Here is a 21,709-nt window from a genome sequence, read left to right on the forward strand (position 1 = left end):
AGGATATTCTATAATCCTGAGAGGCAGATGTAGCTCCAGAAGAGAGGTTTAGAACACATTTATTGCATATATATTTGTATACATACATAAACACATGCATCTCTCCCCTAAACACCTTTCAGTTTCAAGAGTGAAAATTTTGTATTGTCTCCTCCCTGTTCTTCTAAAAACTTCATTTCTTTTATTTTAAATGAGTTTTTATTAGTATCTTTTTTTTTCACTTCACTGTAGCAACCTCCATATCCTTTCCCCTTTCCCTTTCCAGAAAGCCATCCACATAACAGCATTCTTTTTTTTCTTTCTTTTTTTTCCTGAGCCAATTGGGATTAAGTGACTTGCCCAGGGTCATACAACTAGGAAATGTTAAATGTCTGACACCAGGTTTGAACTCAGGACTGGTTTCAGGACTGGTGCTCTATCCACTGCACTACTTAGCTGCCCCAACAGTATTTCTTAAGATCAAAAAAATAACCTATGTTAAACATTTGTTGACCTCCCACTTCTTTCAAGAGGTAGGGCTTGGGGTGTCTTTTCATATCTCTTTTGAACCATGTTTTTTCTTTGTATTTTTGCAACATTCACTATTGGTTTTTTATAGTTATGTAAATTGTTTTCTTGGCTCTCTATTTCGTTTTGAATTAGTTCCTAAAAATTTTTGTTTCTTTGTAGCCTTCTTACACCTTTCTATCATCCTTTCCTACATCCATCGTAATAGTCTTTTACATTCATGTACCACAGTTTGTTTAGCCATTTTTCAAACTATGGGAATCTATTTTGTTTCTAATTCTTTGCTATCACAATTCTTACATCCTTTCTTACACCATAGTAAATAATCTTTTACATTCATGTACTACAGTTTGTTTAGCCATTCTTCAAACTATGGAAATTTACTTTATTTCTAATTCTTTGTTATCACACAAAAAAATGCTGTTATATTTTGGTGTAAGTGGGGATTTCTCATCAATCTTATATCGAAATATAAGATTAGTAATGAAGTCTTTGGATCAGAGATAAAGGATATTTTAGTTACTTTTAAGTCCAAACTGCTTTCTAAAATGGTTATACTGATGCAAAGCACAATCAACAATGCACCAAGGTGCTTATCTTCCCACAACACTAATTCTTCCCTTCCGTTGACTATTATCTTTTATAAATTTTGTCAGTTTGCAGAATTTGAAAAGAAAATCTTGAGTTGTTTTTATTTTTATTTCTTTTTATTAGTGATTTGGAGCATTTTTCATGTGGTTTTTAATACTTTGTAATTTTTTTTTTCTGAGGTAATTGGGGTTAAGTGATTTGCCCAAGGTCACGAAGCTAGGAAGTATTAAGTGTCTGAGGCCAGATCCTCCCGACTTCAGGGCCAGCACTCTATCCACTTCGCCATCTTGCTGCCCCTTACTTTGCAATTTTTTAAGAATATGTTTTCATATCGTTTGATTGGTCTAGTGGAGAATGATTTTATATGTGTATTTGTGTGTGGAAATATACAAATACATGTATATAACACAATTGCTTTATCTTGGATACTAAATCCTTATAAATTTTTTTCTTCTTAACAAACGTAAGTTCATTAATTTTGTTTGTGCAGAAGCTTTTTAGTTTCATATAATCAAAATTATTTTATCTTTTATGTTTGCCTCAATCTTTTATTTGATTAGGAGTACATCTCTTAGTTGTTAAAGGTACATGACATATTTTTGAGGCATCTGGGTGGTACAGTGCATAAAACACTGGCTCATGAGTCAGGAGTTTGAAAACCTCAGATAATAGCTGTGTAACCTGAAAAACTCACTTAAGTAGCTTGCCTCAATTTCTTCAACTGTAAAAATGAAGATAGTAAATAAAGATCTCTGAGTTGCTATGAGGATCAAATGAAATAATTGTAAAGTACTCAGGCACTATGCCTAGCCCATATCAGGTGCTACATTTCTTATAAAAACATCTTTAACATTAGGATCATGTATCCATTTAGAATGTAATATGCAATATGACATAAGGTATTTATTGTAAGACATATTTCTACTAGATAGCTTTCCTGTTTTTGCGTTTAAAAAATCAAATTGAGAATTTTCCCCCAGGATGCTATGTTTTACAATTTTTCAAACCACTGGGTTTCAGATACTCCCTTGTCTAATTCATTCTTTGATCTCTTTTTAAAATTAATTCCACATGGTTCTCATGACTGCTATTTTACAATAGTTTGAGGTCTGGAAGTGCTATTTCTTCTCATCTCTTTTCATAATTTGCCTTGGTATTTTTGATCACTTATTTTTCCAAATGATTTTCTTATTTTATCAAATTCTGTGAAGTATCCTTTTGATAATTTGATTGATTATAGATGAAAAGTATAGACTAACTTCCTGGTATTGTCATTTTTATTATATTATATTAAATATACATTATATATTGTCATTTTGTTATATATTAAACATATAATATATCTGATATATCATATAAATATATTATTTATATTATATAACATATATTTTATATTATATTGTCATTTATGTTATATATGACCCAGCCATGAGCATTAAATATAAAACTTCATTTTCCATTTACATTTTTAGTTTCTCTCATAGAGATTCTCAACTTGTAATCTATGACTTTCTTTTTGAGTAAAAAACTATTTCAATATAATTGGCTGTCTTTAAAATTCTATGCAACTTTATGCATTTAAAAGCACTAAATTATTTTTATTAATATTTTATTTTCCCCAATTATATGTAACAACAATTTTCAACATTCATTTTAAAAATTGAGTTCTAAATTCTCTTTTTCACTCCCTCATTGAGAAGGCAACCAATATGATATTGAATGTACATATGCAGTCATGCAAAATACATTTCCATATTAGTCATGTTGTTAAAAAATATATAGAGAGCAAAATAAAAAACCTGGAGAAAAATAAAGTTTAAAATAAGCTCCAATCTGAATACAGACTGCACTAATTCTTTCTCCGGATATGAATAGTATTTTTTTTTTTTATCACAACTGAAAAAAAAGCACAAATTTAATCAAAAGTAGTTTTCATGTGTCCTGCCAATCTAAAAACACAGTTATGATCTTTTATAATGGAATCTAGAAACTGATTAAGATTATTTAGAGCAGATATCCTTCCTCCAGTTAAAAATATTTGCTCTCAATTTCTGTGTCACTGGTATCCCTCACCTGGATCTTTACATATAGATAAGCCACATCTTTCAATGTAGACAAAAAAGGAGTCAATGAAATCACAAGGAAGTTGTCATATGAGCCAACTTCCTTGTGATTTCATTAACTCTTTGACTTAAATATAAGTCAATATAGGAAGGCATTAAATATATTTTATTCAGAGTACAAATAAATAGCTAATAGCACGGTTTACTGAACTCCCAAGTTATGAGCTTTGATCAAAGTAGCTTTTCTTACAATCTACATATTTTGGAGATAATGAAAGTTCCAATTTACTTTCAGTCCTAATCAGAAAAGATTTTTTCCCCTTAAACTTCTCCAATGTCTTAATTTCCATTTCTTTTTCCTTCTCTCTCAACTCTTCCCTCCCCCCAGCATCATTTGTGTTTGCACGAATGTTTTTCCTTACTCCACAATTGATGCAGGGAACATCATTTCCTTGACAATCTCATTGAACAACTTTATTTTTCAAATTTGACTTGAGAAGTGGAATTTCATTCATAATTTTAGCTGAAATTTTAGTTTTTTGAGTGAGCATTATTGAGCAATAAGAGGAAAGGTTGGAACTTGTAAACATCTTCACTTCCCCAGGCCTGCTTTTTTTTTTTTTTTTTTTTGGTAGTCTTTTTCTATGGAAGAAAATTATTTGAGATTGTGAGCAGGATTCATTTCTGCCAACAGAGTGAAATTCCTTTCACCCTATACTACTTGACCAGGGTTTCAATAAAAATCATTTTCCTTTCCATTGATCAGTGATCACTTTTTGCCTGGGCTATCCATACATCAGTTTAGATGAGGCATTTTATCCTTTTGATGTCCGACTGAAGTACGACCACAGGCTGTAACCTGGAGAACAAAAGATATCTGGTCCCCAAAGTAGCTCTTCCTCTTGCAGGCAAGTAAAAGCTTTTCAAATCTTAAAGTTAACTATTATCTTTTGCTTCCTTTAATTTCCCTTCTTCCTCTCCCTTGGGAAATGAAACTACTACTCCCCCAACTCCAGTAAGATTGCAACCTAAATCCAAGTTCCTCCCCCAGATGCTTGAAAGATATATGCAGCAGGGGCAGATTTCTACTTTGCTAGAAGAAACCTTTCAAAAGAGGGTGGGACCCAGTGGATTTTTCTAAAGGAAAACTAGTCCTCTCTTTCCTATCCACCAATCATACCAATCAGAACAGCTGACGCTTGCTTTCCCTTCCCCCTCTCCTCACCCTTCCCCGATGCTGCTGCTGCTGGATAAAGAAGTCCGGGAGACTCCAACCTTCACTTAGGTGTTTAATGGAATTGATTCTCTTTCTTTCGTATGGTTGTTGACCTAAAATTGCCTTTGCTTCCAACTTATACTTCAACAAGTACCGAAAACCAAACCGCGCTTACACATCAGTGAATTTGCGTTGCTTAGTCTAAAGTGGAAAAGCTAACATAACTACTGAAATAATAACTTTTAAGTCTTGCTTCTCCCCCTCGTCCACATTTCTTCTTTTACCTCTAGGAATTACCCTTTGGAAAAGGATTAATTTTTTTCGAGAGAATATGTTTTTGAATATTGGCGGCAGAAGCAAGACTTGGGGGCTGGGCTTCTGAAAAATGACGTATCTTACTCTCTGCCTTGGTTGGCTGCTACGCTTTCCTACACGTGGTTTTTGGAGGAAGGTAAACACAACCACATGGACCTACTGGAAGCCACACCCCCACGCAATGACACGTGGTTGCAGCGTGAAGTTGAAAAGCTACAGGAATCATGGGGTGCCTGGGCTTATGCTTATTGGCTACAGAGTCAGCGAATAAAAACGAGAATGAAAACTACTGGACGCAATTACAGCTATCCCACCCATCCCGCCAAGGAGTCATTCATTCTGTTGCTCCAGTGTAGAGTTTTGTGTTTGCAACCTGCTACTCCACGTGGGACAGTGTCAGGATTCATTTAATTAATAAAAATTTCAAGCGTTAGGGCTGGAAAAGACCCGTTAGTATTACTAATAGTATTCCCTACTTCAAAGTTTCTTTTCAATCTCCATCTCTATAATTATTTTTGGCCCAAGAGCTAAAGAATTAAAAATGGCGAGAGAAGCTGGTTGGTGTTTATCCTATCAAGTGTCTTAAATTCAACAGTCATTGGATGAGTTTACATATGGACACCTAGCATAGCTAGGCCAAGGTGCTTGAGGAATATATTCTGTTCCCCATACCCTTTTACATATATATATATACATATATATGTAAGTAGACTACATATATAGCTAGAGGGCTGTCACTAGACATCTAGAATTGGATACTACTGATTATTTGTCAAGTAATACTAGATGTGGAGTAGAGAAAGCTTTGTAAGACTTTCAAATCCAAATAATCAGATCACTGGTTTATGGTTGACAAGATAGTCTATGATTTAGTATTGTGGATAGACACAATTACTTTGAAAATCCCATAACCTTTTGTTACCTATTTAATGACATCTCCTCATGATCTCCCTTCTTTCACCATCCCTGCCATAGAAATGCAGGGTCTATTGGCCATATGAATCGAGAGTCTATCCATCTTTCCATTTGCCATATTTGAAGGACAATCATCCCTGCAGAGTTTCTTGAGAGAACAGCATGGATTTGTCGACTATTCCTCTAGTGCTGGTGGGGAAGGCGGATAGGAATGGGAGAAGAGTGGAAATGGATGATAACAAAAAACCCAGGGCAGGGACAATGATATCCAGGCCAATTTTTACTAGGGACAGGAAGGCCTAACATCGAAGTCAGAAGAGGATATATATTTCATATTCAGTTGCCTACTTCCAACCACATTAGCCTTCCTGAAAGAGGCCCAGCTTGTCCCCAGACTACAAAAGCAGGTGGTAGGGTGAGGAGACTCTAGGTGCGAGTAGAATGTAAGAAAGGGCAGCAAAAGTGAGGATTCAAAGCGTTACAAGGCCAATCTGGGTGCTGCTAAGTGACAAGAGAAAGAGCCTGTTCCTTTAAAGTAAATACAAAAACTCTAAAACTCCTCCCTACTCCGGGCCCATTTCAAACCACCCCTCCCACCAAGCATGCCCTGTCAGCGGGACTGACTACGCATGCTCCTCCGCGCTTCGCTCGCTGCTTCGTTTTCCCCGCCGCGGTCTTTCTTTCGCCTTCTTCTCCGGCGCCCGCTTCAGACCTAGAGAGAACAACAAATCCCAGAACCCTGTGCGGTGGTACGGAGTCGGGGTAGAAACGGGCAGTTACGGGAGAGGAGAGGGATAAGGAGTTATTTAGGTTTGGTTTCTTTCCGCCGCGGCCGCTGCAGGAGGCCAGACAGCGCCTCGGCCTGACTACTTTTGAAGTGGGAGCTCCCGTTGCTTCCTTCCCTCCTCCTTCCTTCCCCCTCCCCCCGTGTAGACGGTCACGCGGGGGCGGGTCCCCGCTCGGTGGCGGCGGCGCGGAGAGGCGGGAAGGGACTGAGGGAGGAACGCGATCTCCGGCGGTGAGGGGTGCCCCGGTGGCGGCGCCGACAGCTGCAGCCACTCTTACAGTAGCAGCAGGAACAGCGGCGGCGGAGAAGACTGCAAGGGAAAGATGTCAGAGGAACAGCCGGAAAAAAAGGGAGAGCCGGGTTCCGAGGTGGGTAAAAGACACAAACCTATGACCGTGACCGCCCAAAGGTTGCAACGGCTCAGCGGAAAGGACGGCGAGGGACCGGGGGAGAGGGGGTTGGCTTCGGTTTCCTTCAGATGCTGGAGGGACCTGATGCAACATCCACCCCAGCCTTGGGTGGGGGCGGGGAGGAGGGGGGTATAGTAGCCGGAGAGCCCGTGGCGTGGCGTGACGTGGTGTGGAGTGCGATGGAAGGGGGCCTACCTGGTGCTAAATGGGCTGTTGCTTCAGCAACAATAGCGGGGGGTAAGGGGGAGTCCTAAGTCTTGATTGTCTTACACCGAGTCCAGAGTTTTCTGCAGCTGTTAACCGGCTCTGCTGCCCGCGGCTGCATTGTGAAGGAGGTGGCTACGAGCATTATGAGATAGGGTTGTTGCTCAGCGCAGCGCGCGCCTCTCCTTATTTGGGGAGATATTTGGAACCCTGTGACTTGGGCAACGGGAAAACCCACCTTACTTTCTTGTCTCGACCCCTTCACCGCACCCTGTCTCCATGAAAATATCGGGGCATGCCTCTTCCCTGCCTGTTCCTTAGTTTGATTTGCATCCTAACATCGGGCTTCCCCGAGTACTCTAGTGGGTTTCCTCCCTTTGCTATTAGTTCCGGTTACTCCTGCAGTGAACATCTTGTGGGAATGAAAAAAAGTGGTGTGAAGAACTATCTTACTATTGAGTTAATAAAGAATGTTTTGGTTTGTGTTGTGCAGATAATGGAATTATCTTCAACTGACTCTGAGACTGAGTCACCAAAGGAAGACCCTGAAGATGACATTCAGTTTGTTAGTGTAAGTAGCTATTGCATTCAGTTTTACCATAGTAACTGATGCTCTTAATCCATCATTACACGGTAATATTAATAACTAGCATTTCTGTTTGGGGTTTCAAAGCATTTTAAAGCATTAACTTTTTTTGAGCCACAAACAGTCCTGTGAGGTTTATATTAAACGTATTATCCCCAGATAAGAATACTGAAGCACCAGAGAAATTAATAAATGAGATTTGCTGCTTGAGCAGCAGTTAAGAATTGTCAAATTCAGGAGTCTCAAATTCTTCTAACCCTAAGCCCAGCACTATATAAAATCTATTTAGAAAAAGAAGTAACCTTAGAGGTCATCTAACCAGTTCTTCCAACTGAGGCTTACAAACAATTTGTGACTTGTTCAATATAACACATTTGAAAATGGGAAAGTGAGAACCAAACCATATATGCCTTTTTTTTCTGTATGTTGCCTGACTTCTATCCCTTGCTATTTTTCCTACATCATAATGCCTTCCCAATTGGGAGTCATGCTGAAAAAAAGCATGACAATTGAGAAACAGAGAAACCTAGCAACCTAAAGTAAATCTTACAAAATGCACATACTGAAGTTCACCAAATATTTGTTATAACCATTTGCTTTTTGAAAGACACTACTAGATACTAGACATTCAAAGATGAAGCCTAGTAGGTGCTCAAAAGTTTACCATTAGATAGTGGAAATAAAAAAATAAACACAAATAAGTGAATGCAATGATCACAGTTCTGGTAGAAGAGTGGGAAGGGATGTCATGGAGGAAGTAGCAATCTGATTTTAGCCAAAGCATTTGTAGGAGTGGGATTTTGAAGCTAGAGGTGAAGGGAACAGAATAAGTAAAAGCCCAGAGATAGAAACAGGGCAGAATGAGAATAATGGCCATAAAACTAGAAAGATAGGTTTGAGAGAATTTTTAGATGACCTTGAATACCAAAGACAGGAATTATTTTATACTTATTTGAATTGGCAGTAGCATGGGTTTTCACTAATGATTTTTTGAAGAAACTATTGTTTCTTCAATGTGCAATTGATAGGAAGGTTGTGCATTAGATGATTGGGAGAGATGATAGATTGGAGATAGGAAGACCAGATAATGAAATATTTTCTATAAGAGTTCCAAGTTGAAGAGAAGTAATGAAGATCTGAATTGGTTGAACTTAGGTGGTTGCAATGGGAATTGAAAAGAGAATAATAAATGAATATTGCAGAGGTTAAAAAAAAAAAAGACATAGTTCTTTGCAACAGTTTGGATGTGAGGGGGTGCAAAAATTCAAAAATAACTTGGAGATGATGCATCTAAGTGACCCAAAAAGTTGATAGTATCATCAGTAGAGAACAAAAGAAGTAAAAGAAATATTGACGCAGAGAGACCGGGAGATTTTGGGAAGGTGATTTGGTGTATTCAGTTTCTGGATCCTTAATTGATTTGACATGTTTTAGGCTTAGGTAAGTGTCAGTGATCTCTTAAGTTCACAGTCAGCTGGACTGAAAAGATTAGTATAGAATATAGGCAAACAGAAGGTATCATAGCTAAATAGAAAGCACACCCAAATCCCACCAAAGCTCAGTTTATATTAGAATCATTTACAGGTAGAGACAAATTCTCCTAATAGTGAATAATCCTTTCTATCAAGAATGTTCATTTATATTGAATTTGTTTTAGACAATATTAATATGCAAAGTGGATGATAAAGTTTTGGTGCTTGAAAATAAAATCATTATCATATAGTGGAGTGAACACACCATTTGGATTTATAAGCTCTAAATTCAAGTTAAAGTTCTGCCACCTATTAGTTATGTGATTATAACTCAGTCTCTGTGCTTAGGTTCTTTATGCAAAATAGGGTTGTTGATATTTGTATTATCTACTTCTCAAGTTGTAAGGAAAACTATGCTAATGTGACTGTCTGTATAAAATCCTTAGTCATACAAAACAATCTAATTTTTTAAGGGTTCCAGATGGCTAAGGTTTTTTGGTAACTCTGATTTTCATCTCCTATCTTGTTTATCTTGGTGGGCACATAGTTAAGGTCTTCTAAAGCAACCATTGATTATGAAACATTCAGGCCACTATCTAGACACATTGTTATTCAGGTAATTTAGTAAGATTGTAAAGTCTTCACTAAAACAAGCTTTTTCCCCCCCTACTAATTAGAGATAGGATGGATATTCTGTGCTAATACTTGAAAGCATTGTAAATTGGGTTTGATACTGTGGGAAAAACATTAGATTTGTAGTTATAAGGCCTGGATTTGAATTGCAACTCTGCTAGTTTACAATATGCATCATTTGTCACCCTCTCTGGGTTTCAGATTCTCATCTGTATAAACTATGGTTTGGACCAGCTAACCTCCAAGAACTTCTACAGATAAATTTTATGCTTACAAGAGACAGATATAACCAAATATTAAGCATAATTTGTACAAATTTGCTTAAATAATCCTGAGAGACAAGTATAACTTTTGAATAGGGTAGTGCAGAGGAGTTAATATTTTTAGCTTGTGTTCTTACAGGGTGGTAACTTTTTAAAAAACAAGTGGCTATTACATCATAATTCCTTTTTAACACATGTGAGCAAGAATGTTTACCAGAGAGAGTATGTTTCTAACCTGATCATAGAATCTTTTATTCTTAGCCTTAGTATTGAGCAATGGAGGAAAAAAATTAAGCCCTAGAACTCAGATACTTTCTAGCTGTGACCTGGGCAAATCACCTTTGCCTCAGTTCTTCATCTGTAAAATGAACTGGAGAAGAAAATGGCAAACCATTCCAATATCTTTGCCAAGAAAACCCCAAAATGGGGGTCACAGACAAAATTATTCAACTACAACAATAAGGTAAGAACCTAAAAAAACCCAAAACATTCATAGTAACAGATGAATTAAACACACTTGAGAAGCTGTTGTAAATTTAACCCGTTTATATCTATATCATAAGTCAATTATTAGTAAACATTTATTATGAAAACAAAATAGTCCTCAACCCTCTAGAAGCTTACACTCTGAAGTGGAAGGAAGAAACATAAAGGGGAGTTTGTTGCTGGAGTAAGGCTTTTGATGAGGAGCTGTAAAGGAAGATCAGAGAGTTCATTAGGGAATGAATTCATTGTGGCTGAGGCCTCTCATAAGAAGGTGGCCCAGCTAAAGACACCAAGGCTGCACCTTGTTAGGATCTTAAGCTGGTAGTTTTATAAGAATCACAAATGTTTTGAATATATTTATCACCCAGATTACTTCAACTAAGATTAGATATGATATGGTTATTTACATTTCCATTCCAGAAAGCATAAAAATTAGGTTGTTTGATGGAAGTCTGGATGTTATTTATTTTCAAGTGACTAGCACATTTAGCTTTTTGACTCTTTTGTCTTGATACATAATGCCATTTTCTATTATAGTTTGGAATGAATTTTATGAAGTTGTAGGCATACAGTCAAGGAGATTTTATATAGAGAGAGGATATTTTAAGAACAACTTAAAAAGGACATAATGTATCCGGGATTTTATCTATATATTTCTGTTTATTTATTTTGGGGTCTTGGTTTTCGGGAATCTGAAGATTTCTTAAATATAATTTCCTTGACCTATTTTCCAGGTCCGTCATTTTTGGTAGTAGATACTTTATATTTTCTTCTATTTTCTTCACTCTTCTGCTTTCTATTGTGCAGTGTTTTTTTAAGTTCATTTTAATTTTCAGGTAGTCTTAATATTTGAGTAAAATTCTATTCTAAATTATTCTCCTGATTCTTTTTTCCAGAGCTTTCTAGTGTTATTTATAATTTCATCTTTTTATTTCTTGCTTCTCTTCTACCAGGTATTCTTTAATAGTCCTTATATCCAAGCCAATTTTCCCCTCTACGCCTCTGCTTTGTCATTTTTATGGACTTAGTCTTCCTTTAGTTTGTTTCTTGGACGACTCTAGGCTAGATTTTTTTTTCCTTAGTAGTATTCTATGTCTTTTACTTAATTGCTGCTTGGGAACTTTGTGCCAGTGCTAGGTACTTCTTACATTTCTTATTTGAGTTAGACCTCAATTTTTTGCTGCTGGCTTCAACTTTTTCTGGTATATTTCCTTATAGACCCCTGGCAATTTCCAGTTTTCTTGCAATATCTATTTCAGAGGCTTCTGTAGTTAGTTTCTTGCCTTGTTGCCTCAACTTTTCATCTTGTACATATTTTCTTCAAGTTTTCTTGTTTTCTTATCTTCTGTGTGGAGAGGTTTCAGGTGCTCCTGAATTCTCTGATCATCCAAGAAGTACCTCTCTTGCACTAGACTCTTTTGTGCAGCCATGAACTGCATAAAAGTGCTTATTGTAGTTTCTGTTGGATTTTTTTAATTGTTATTTAGTTTTTTGATTTTTAAAAAAAAAGATCTTTTCTAGAGTACATATGTGAGACCTCTGCAACCAGGCACACGATCATTGTAATTGGAAATGAGAATTTGAAAAATATAGAATTTCATGATTCTCATTTGAACTATGGTGGTCAGCTTGAAGAAACCAAGAGTCTTTACAGTTGCTGGCTTTAAGTACTCTTTGACTTGGGATAGGATAGCTATTTTGTTTGTTTTTAAGAAAAAAGTTTTGATTACTGGAAATTTTAGATAGTGTGCACAAAAGTGTATATACAACATTTGATTTTTCTGTGTTTTCCTTCACCTTCATACTCTTAAAAACTCACAAATGGCCTTTACTATTAGTGTGTTACTGTGGATTTTGAGACAGTGGGTCTTGATTTGAATATTTACTGAGTGACCCTCTTAGGGAAGTCATTTTAATTGTTCTGGAGTTTGGTTTTTGTATGAAAAATGAGGTTGGCCTAAATGTTCTTTAATAAGATTTCTAAATAGTTTAGATCCTATAATTCCCTTGAGACATGTTACTTTCTTTAATTAATTTTCTGATTAATATATTGATAATTTCCCCAAATTGTTGAAGTATAATAAGCTACATTGATATGGCATCTTTTTTCAAGAGGTTCTAATCTAGCTTATTTCATTGAAAGTTTAGAAAACATTAGGAAAATCTCCTTTAATAATCTACATAATGTGTTTCTTAACTCTTACTAATTTTTGAGCCCTCTATATATGCAGTGAAATAAGAATATTGATTTATTACTTAAATGATACAGGGATTTTTAATAAAAATGTTTGATTGTAAAGTATTTTTCTCTCAAAAAAATATTACTCACTTTATACCAGATAATGTACTAGTCACTGGGGACACAAACAAAAAATAATAGTTCCTGCCTATGAGGAATTTACAAAACCATATTTCATTACTTTGGAAATGGAATGCCCAGAACAAATGATAAATAATAATTTATGAAGTGGAGGCAATATCTACTTTTTAGAGACATGTGACATAGACAATTGCTCCCATTTAAAGATGACTCTTTAAGCAAGCCTAAAAAAATTTTTCCCCTGTTTTTAAAAAATTTCTTTATTCAATAGCAAATTGTTCTTCTAATGTTAAGGACTGGAAAAGGAAGGTCCTTCTAGATAGGAATTGTCTACTTTTGTGATATGTGTAATGAAGATTGATTTTATACTTTTTATGACGTCTCAGGCCTTACTGAGAGGAGATTACTTATTAATATTTATTGTGATATCTAGTAGTGGTATACTTTGCTTTATAAAATATCTTCCTAAAAAGTTTTGTGCTTGATCTTAGTTCTCTTTCTCTCTAGTCCTTTAATCTTTTCTATCAACTGGTTCTGTTTCTGTTGCTTTCAAATATGCCCAACTCTCCAGTATCTTAAAACAACAACAAAAACCCTTAAACTCTTATCATCCCCTCAATGTACTCTATAGTCATTTCCCTTTCTCAGCTAAACTCCATGAAAAAGCACAATTAATATTTATATTCTTTATTTGCGTTTATAGATTTTCATAAGTCATTAATATCTCATTCTTCCAAAATTCTGTTAAGTCCTTTGATCTAGATTTGTGTAGTTATGAGTTACAAGTACTTTACAGTCAGTTTTCATTTTGGTGTTTCTTTCATTAAATGATCAGTGTATTTTCTTTTTCACTTTGCTTCTTAATCTAATATGTTTAGGTATTTTCTTTTCATGATTATTTGAAATAAAATGTCTATTGATTCCCCCCCCCCCCCTTTGGTTGTGGCATTCAGATAATCCAATGAAATATTTTTTTTAAATTCTCAACTTGATCTATTTCCGAGGTCAAAAATTATCTACCTGAAAAATAGTATTCACCTCCAAATAGAGAACTAATTGAAGTATATTTTTTTCCTCTTCATTTTTCCCCTACAACATTTGATTAATGTTTTGCATAATTTCAAATGTATGATGGGTATTCTATTTCTTTCCTTCTCAATATGTGAGGTAGGAAAAAGGAGAGAAAGAATTTGGACCTGAAAATAAAAATTTAAAAGAAAAAAAATTATCTTACATTTTCTTCAATTTTTTTCAATCTTTTGAATTTTAAAAAATGTTTTTTCTTGGCCTAGGGAGTCAGTGACTTCTTTTTGGCCTGTTCTAATTTTCGGGAAAATTGTTATCTAGCTAAGTATACTTATTGTGCCTGTTAATTACTTCTCTTTCCAGTTAATTCTTCTAAAGCTCTTAATTTCTTTTTCAGTTTTTTTTCCTCCTGCTCTTTAATTTATTATAATAATTTTAAAAAATTTAAAACACTCTTCATTTCTATTAGAAATTTTAATTGTTTTCGTTTGTAAGCTATTTACATTAGCACTGTAATGAGTATCCTTGGTGTCTTAAAATTTTCTCATTTTCCCAGTTTTTCTCATGATTTAAGACTTTGTGTTTGGTTAGGCTCTATGCATTTCTGGTGGGGTTATAATGGTCTTAACTTCATCCTGACCTATTTTATCTGGTGCTGTTGCTATTGTAGAGTTATATGCTGAAGTGTGCCTCTGAGTTTGGTTTAGAGGGATATCACAATGGACTCTTTCTGTTCTCAGATTTGGCTTCAGGTTCCCCTGCTTGATATTAACAGCTCTTTGGGAAGATTGTGTCTAGTTTGAATATCATGAAACATCTTTTTTTCCCACAATTTTTGTTCTTAATACTTACCTATGGGTTAATTTGTGATCCTATGCTGGAAGATTCTATTGGTTTCTCCTTGAATTTTTCTATTCAGACTGATGATTCTTTGAAATTGTCCTCAGATTATTAGTTGAGATGGCTGGGCTACATTGCTTCTTTTGATTGGCTGGTCTCCTAGAGCAAGAAAAATTGGACAAAGCGATTTTTAATTGATTTGAGTTAAGTGTCTAGCTCTTTCCTAAGTGCTTATGATAATCCAGGAAAAATACAAAATTGAATGTTTTTAAGGTATTTATAGATTAACTAAGGAGATAAGAGATGGCACTAATTCTGGAAAACAATTGATAGTTTAAAGCAATATAATTGCTTCAATCTAGGATCATATCAGTTTGAGTAGTGTATTTCTGTATCTCATTCTGTATCTGGTATATTTCTGCCCTCTTCCTCTCAATTCCAGGTATGAGTAAAGTTGAAGTGTCAGCTACTCTCCCACCTATTTGTTTATGTCGATTACTGCTTACTATCTTGATTATTTGAAATAATTTCCCCTAGCTTTACTTTACCTTCTCTTCTCCCTGCCCCACAACTTACTCTTCTTCCTCTTTCCTTTCTTCTCTTTAGTGCTTTAAGACAATAGAACTACTCTTACTTCTTTTCTAATTAGACTTTCTCTTTGACCTGAGATGATAATATAATTCAAAAGCTATAATATATTATCAACTAAAAAGAATAAATATTTTTACTTTATTCAACTGATGTTTAAGGGGAGAGGCTATGGGTATTTTGATAATTTTTACATTTTACAAGGTTTAACAAAATATACTGAACCAAAATATACTGAACAAAATAACAAAATAACTGAACCATATGATCAATTAGACTAGAAAACTGGGCTAGAGTCAAATTAGAGAATCTGGAACGTCAGGCTCTTCAAGAACACAGGACAAGTAATAATGTTAAGCAATCAAATGCCTGGTATAAAAGTGTACTATAAAATCAAGAGTTTAAACATAGATGTGTAAATTTTTTTTGTTTTTTCCCCGAGGCAGTTTGGGTTAAGTGACTTGCCCAGGGACCCACAGCTAGGAAGCATTAAGTGTCTGAGACCATATTTGAACTCAGGTCCTCCTGACTTCAGGGCTGGTACTCTATCCACTGCGCCACCTAGCTGCCCAGATATGTAAATTTCAATCATAAAATAATCACAAAAAACATAGAAAATACTTGTAAATAATAAGACCATTTTTCAATATATTCTTCTAATATGTTAATTTGTATGTCTGCTCCATGTGATGAAGTTCTATACCATCAAATTCTTTATCACACAAGCATGCCTCAGTCTGATCTTTAATTTGGGTAGCATAATGTTATTAGTTGAATTCAGTTCTTCTAAGGCTTTAACTATCAGCATGTTGCAGTATATTTCCAGACCAGTTGCTTCCAAACTATCTGGCATTTTTCAATATTGTTAGCTCTGGATGATTGGAAGGTAGAATATCTATTTTCAAAGAGTATTATTGTAATATCTATGATAGAGGTAATATCTTAAAAATTCTTAAATCTGTTCTTCCTAGAAGGAAGAATAAACACCAACCTTTTGTGAATAGAGCCGCCCACAAATTGGAACTGAATTGGAAAATTTCTTCTTCCCTCCTTCTCTTGTTAACTCTCCCTCTTTTCTTTTCTTCCTTTCCTCCCTCCCTCCCTGTATCCAGATAAGGTATCACTTCTTTAACTACAGATGCTCTTAAAAGCATTTTTTTCTTTTCTTTCAGCTCTCTGAACGCTACATTTCTTTTTTAAGGATTGTCTTAAAACAAAATCATTGATTCTCATTGATTGGCCATCAGTAGGCCAAACCCCATTGAGTCATTGTTTAGGTCTTGATTGAAATCAGATTAAATGTAAATAAAAATCATTTCTGCTTTGGCCAGAAACACTGAGGGTCTTCCCCTCCCAGATTTTTTTATTTAGTGTTTTTGTGTCCTTTTTTTTTTTTTTTGACTAGATGAAAGCAGAGATTCTTTGCTTCAGTTGCTACCTAGTCTTAACCACTGAATGGGACTTTTTGAAGACCTTAGCTTAAAAAGACCAAGGTCTCCCATTTCATTCAGGGGGATTTCCAGTCTTTCTGAAATATATATATATATAGCCACGGACCTAGAGGGAGGTGACTTTGCACAGCTTTCCCTGGAGATGACCTTACACAGCCTTCCCGCACTTAAATCCAATTTATCACTGATATCATGGCCTTCTTCTAGAGTAAAGGACAAACAACAATCCATAAATTATTCTTGGTTGTAAGTCTACCATCTTTCATTCTAAGCTCTATACTCCTTTATGCTGTTGGATGCTAAGTCATGTGTGATTTTGGTTTTGTGAATCCCTGGTATTTGAATTCTTTATAGTTGCTTTGGCCTGGAATCTCTGAATTTTAATAAAATCGTTTTCATTTTGGAGTTTCAGGAAATAACTAGTGGATTCTGTTTGTACTTTGCCCTTTGATTCAGAAAGATCTGAACTTTTTTTTTTAATTTCTTAATTTGATATCCAGATTTTTTTTGTTATGACATTAATATTCCCTAAAGATTCTTTTAATTTTTGATTTGTTCAGTTTTTAACTATAAGATATTTACATCTTTCCCCTCCCCTCCCCCCAATCTTTTGCCTTTGTTTTTAACATTTCTTGGCTCAGTCATCTTTCATTTGGTCTGTTCTAATTTTTAAGGAGTTTATTGCTTGGGTAAGATTTCATACTATGCCAAGCTTTTAATTCCTTTCCAATTCTTTCTTCCATCACTTTCATTTCTTTTCCAATTTTTTTCACAAGAGCTCTCATTTAATTTATTAAAAAGATTAAAATATTTTAACAACTTTTATCTCTCAAGAATTCCATTTGAGTTTGTGCCCAAGCTGTGTTTTCCTTTTAGGTTTTGCTTATAGATACATTTTGGAATTATTTTCTTCTTCTGTGTATCTTGAGTTTCCCTGCCACCATAATAACTCTTTATTATGGTAGAATTTCTTTTTTGTTTGCTTGATCTTCTAGTTTACTTTCTGATTTTGGACTTGATGTTAGTGCTGGATTTTGTCATACTTGTAGAGGAAAAGTCTGAGTTGATCCTGTGGATACTTTCTTGGAGCATTGAATATGTGTTATTCCAAGATTTTAGGAATAGATTGGGGAACTTGAAAGCATTTTCAGTGCCCTTGAGGGGAGAGGGATATTGATCCCGCATAAGATCTAATTACTATCTTTCTGCTTTGAACCCTGCAAGTCCTTGACCTGGGTTCTGATTACAACATTAATAGTTTGTTGCTGAACTAAGTCTTTATCTGACAGCTGGGAAGTTCTTATGGTTCAGTGGGACAGAGTTGCAAATTCCTCTTGATATCTGGGATTCTGTCTTTATCATTCCACTTGGACAGGCTAAATGCTGAAACTGAGATCCCATTTTGCTTTCAGCGAGTCTGAGGCATACCATTTTTGGGCAGTTGTTAAATCAAATTTTATTTATTTTCTTTAACATTTCCCAATTATATTAAAATATTTTTAACATTAATTTAAAAATTTTGAGTTTGAAATTCTCCCCTTCTCTCCTGCTTAATATATCATTTATACATGTGAAATCATGAAAAACATTTCCATATTAGCCCTATAGCAAAAAAAAAAAAAAATGCACATAAAACCCAACAAAATAAAGTGAAAAAAGTATTCTTTTAATATATACTCAAGAGTTCATCATTTATCTCTGTGGACTGCATTTTTCATCATGAGTCTTTTGGAATTGTCTTGGATTATTGTCTTGATTAGAGCAGTCTTTCACTCACTTCACTTTGTATCAGTTTATACGTCTTCCCAAGCTTTTCTGAAATCGTTCTGTTGAGGTCTAGATTTGGGGTACCTAAATGAAATTAGGATTTAGTTGAGGTCTAGTGGCAGGTTTGGGGTACAGGGAGTCAAGCAAAGCTCCCCTGCAACCCCCTTGGATTTGGGGCCAGGAGGTAAATGGGGTCCTGTAGCAGCACGAGTTCCCATTAAAAGCATTTATTGGCCCGAGAGCTAGATTGATAAAAGAGATTTATTATTGGGTTTGGAAGTAAGGAGATAGGTGAAGATAGAGATAAGGAGGGCACTGGACAGAGGGTCCTCACATGGCCAGCATGTTTGGAATCTCTGCAAAGAGGGGTTCCCAGCGTGGCCTTTTTATAATAGGAGATTCAGCTAGAGGGGCTTTTTGGGTGTAGCCCCAAAGTTGGCTCAGACCCGGGTGGGGCTGGGACAGGTCCGGATCTTCTATTGGAATTCAAAGGGACCAGGATTTGTGAGTTAAAGGGTAATTTACATTCACTAGGAGGGGATGGGAATCTAGAAACTAATCTTTCCCACATCATTCCCTCCTCAAGCAGTTGGAACTTAAATTCATTTAAGAAAAAGACATGGGGCAAAGTCTCTTATTGAGACAGAATTGAAGATTTTCTCCTTCCAGGATTTTCCAAGTTCGGGGGTTCCTCTTCAATTCTGCTTTTCATTTCTTATAGCACAATAGTATTTTTTCATAATCATATACCACAACTTGTTCAGCCACATCCCACATTAATCCCTTCAGTGTCCAATTCTTTGTCTTCACAAAAAGAATATTTTTGTATAAACTGATCTCTTCACCTTTTCTTGGATCTGTTTGAGATACAGGCCTAAAAGTGGTATTTATTGATTAAAAAAAAAAGGTTATATGTACTGTTGTACATACATATACAAGTCCTTGAAGCATAGTCCTAAATTATTCTTCAGAATGGTTGGAATAGTTCACAATTTCACCAACAGGGGCAGCTGTAACTATTAAGAAAGCTTTCTTTAATATCATGTCTAATTTTGCTTTTTCATAACTTCCACTTATATTCTAGTTTCTGGGACTCATAAAAACAAGTCTAAATCTTCCATTTGATAGTCCTTCAAATTCTTGAAGATCATTTTGCCAGGCTGAACAATCCCAGGTCCTTAAATGGATCATATGATATCAACTCAAGGCAGAGAACAACATAGTGAATTGAAAGTCTCAGGGTACTCATACTCAATATATCCAAATCAGAACTCATTTTTTCTCCCAGATTCTCTTTTGTTTTCAGTTACTTTCTAGGACACACCATTCTTCCAGTCGCTGAAGCTCAACCTTGGTTATGTTTTATACTATTCACATACATATCTCATTTATCCAAGTTATTCTCTAATCTTGTTTCTATAAACATCACAGCTTCTATCATGGAGGCAGGTTTGGTGGAAAGAGAGCATTAAGCCGGATTCAGTAGTCCTATCTGACTCAATTTCTTCAACCGTAGAATCTGCCTCCCAGGATTGTTGTGAGGATCAAATGGCATAATATTGACAAAATGCTTAAAGGCTCACTCCCTAGCATATAATAGGCACTTAATTTAAATGCTTGTTATCTCTCCCCCACCTCCATTTCTTCTCACTGTGTTGTTTTCTGCCCACTCATACAACCACCATTATTCTTATGTAGGCTCTCACCATTGCTTGCCTGAAGTTTTGTAATAGTCTTGCCTCCAATTAATACTTTACTAAACTGCCAAAGCCATGTCACAGAATACTGCTTCCTCTTACCCCCTCACTCAACACACATACAATTTTCAGTGGATCCCTTTTATCTCCAGGATAAAATATAAACTGCTCTTTGCCATTTAAGTCCTTTTATAACTTTGCCCTTTCCTACCTTTTCAGTCTTCTTATACTTCATTCCTTTCCACATACTCTTTGATCTACCCAGAATGGTCTACTTGCTGTTCCTTCAACATAAAAGTCATCTTCTGTTTCAGTACCTTTGTATTTGTTGTCTCTTGTTCCTGGAATGTTCTTCCTTACCATCTGTTTTCTAGCTTCATTGACTTCCTTCAAGACTCAGCTCAGTGCCCACCTTGTGCAGGAGCTATTTCCCATCTACCTTCCACTGAAAGTATCTTTCTTCTGAGATTACTCTCCATCTCTTTAGTATATATCTTGTATGTTTATAATTACTTTCATGTTATCTCTACTACTAGACTCTGAATTCCTTGATTTGCTACTAAGTTTTTGCCTCTTTTAAATGTTTCTAACACGTAATCCTGTATTTGGCACACACTAAATGCTTAATAAATGCTTGTTAATTATCTCTTTATTCCTGGAAATTATAACTCTCTCTGCCATATCAAATTGCTTACTCATTAAACTTTTTAAAAGTTCACTAAAACTTGTAGAACTTTTGTAGATAAAATGTTGCTTGTTTTTTCCTGTACCTTGCACTTGTGAGGTTGATTTTTAAATGCAATTTTAAGATTTTACATTTATTCCATTCGATTTTTATTATATTTTATTCAGTACATGTTCTAGCCTTTTAATGTCATTTTGCATCCTAACACTCATCCAGTGTGTCAGCTATCCCTCTCAGCTTTGTCATCCACCATAAACTGGATAAGGAAGATGTTTGTAATTTTCCCTAGTATAGATAAAAATATTAAAATGCAATAGGACAAATAATATATCCCTTGGTCACACCATATTCTACACATGTATTTTTAATAAAATCTATGTTTTTATTTATTTATTTTATTAAATTAAAGTTGGATTCACAGGCAATTCATAATTTTCTCTTTTTATCATTCAAATTGTTTCCTTTGTGTCTTTAGAATATAATCCTTGAGAGTTTCCAATCCCTTTTGGATTCACATTCTTAGTCTATATTAGTCCATGGGGGTTTGCAAATCTCTAACTTTTTAGAGTCTATTTTTCCTAAATCTAAAGTGCCTGTCACACAAATCCTCCATCACAAACCCCAACACAGAGTGGTCACTTTCCCCTAAGGGCCCATTATTTCCACTGTAAAAACTGGTTCCTCCCTGTTGGTGAGCATCAGATCTAGTTCAGAATTTTGATATTGACTTTTTTCTTGGATTTTGTCTCCTTTGTACTTTTAGGTGTTTTAACCCAGATTTCTTTTATTGTAACTTACTACTTAGTTGATAAAGATGTACAATTCTCTTTCTCTGTCTTTTATTTATTTTTTAAATTTGACTTTTTGTTTTTTTCTCAATTACATGT

General features: G+C 35.3%; 1 protein-coding gene and 1 long non-coding RNA gene across 5 annotated transcripts in view; one reads left to right on the forward strand and one right to left on the reverse strand.

Annotated features, from left to right (window-relative positions):
- Positions 1-3,605: 3,605 nt before the first annotated feature.
- Positions 3,606-7,183, reverse strand: LOC127561878 (uncharacterized). The gene is made up of 2 exons (XR_007953558.1): positions 7,000-7,183; positions 3,606-4,020 (listed from the first exon to the last, which is right to left on the reverse strand). It is a non-coding gene; the product is annotated as an uncharacterized LOC127561878 (long non-coding RNA).
- ZNF451 (zinc finger protein 451) overlaps positions 6,315-21,709 on the forward strand; it is a 114,692-nt gene continuing 99,297 nt past the window's right edge. For 3 of the 4 annotated variants that reach the window (XM_051997187.1, XM_051997189.1, XM_051997190.1), the window contains exons 1-2: positions 6,315-6,762; positions 7,502-7,579. In XM_051997187.1, coding sequence (XP_051853147.1) covers positions 6,718-6,762; positions 7,502-7,579 — 123 coding nt within the window. In that variant the 5' untranslated portion in view covers positions 6,315-6,717. Of the gene's footprint in view, positions 6,763-7,267; positions 7,371-7,501; positions 7,580-21,709 lie in introns of those variants that run through there. The other variant, XM_051997188.1, reaches the window with a different exon arrangement.

Source organism: Antechinus flavipes, chromosome 4, assembly GCF_016432865.1.
Source record: "Antechinus flavipes isolate AdamAnt ecotype Samford, QLD, Australia chromosome 4, AdamAnt_v2, whole genome shotgun sequence".
In the NCBI taxonomy this organism is placed as follows: domain Eukaryota; kingdom Metazoa; phylum Chordata; class Mammalia; order Dasyuromorphia; family Dasyuridae; genus Antechinus; species Antechinus flavipes.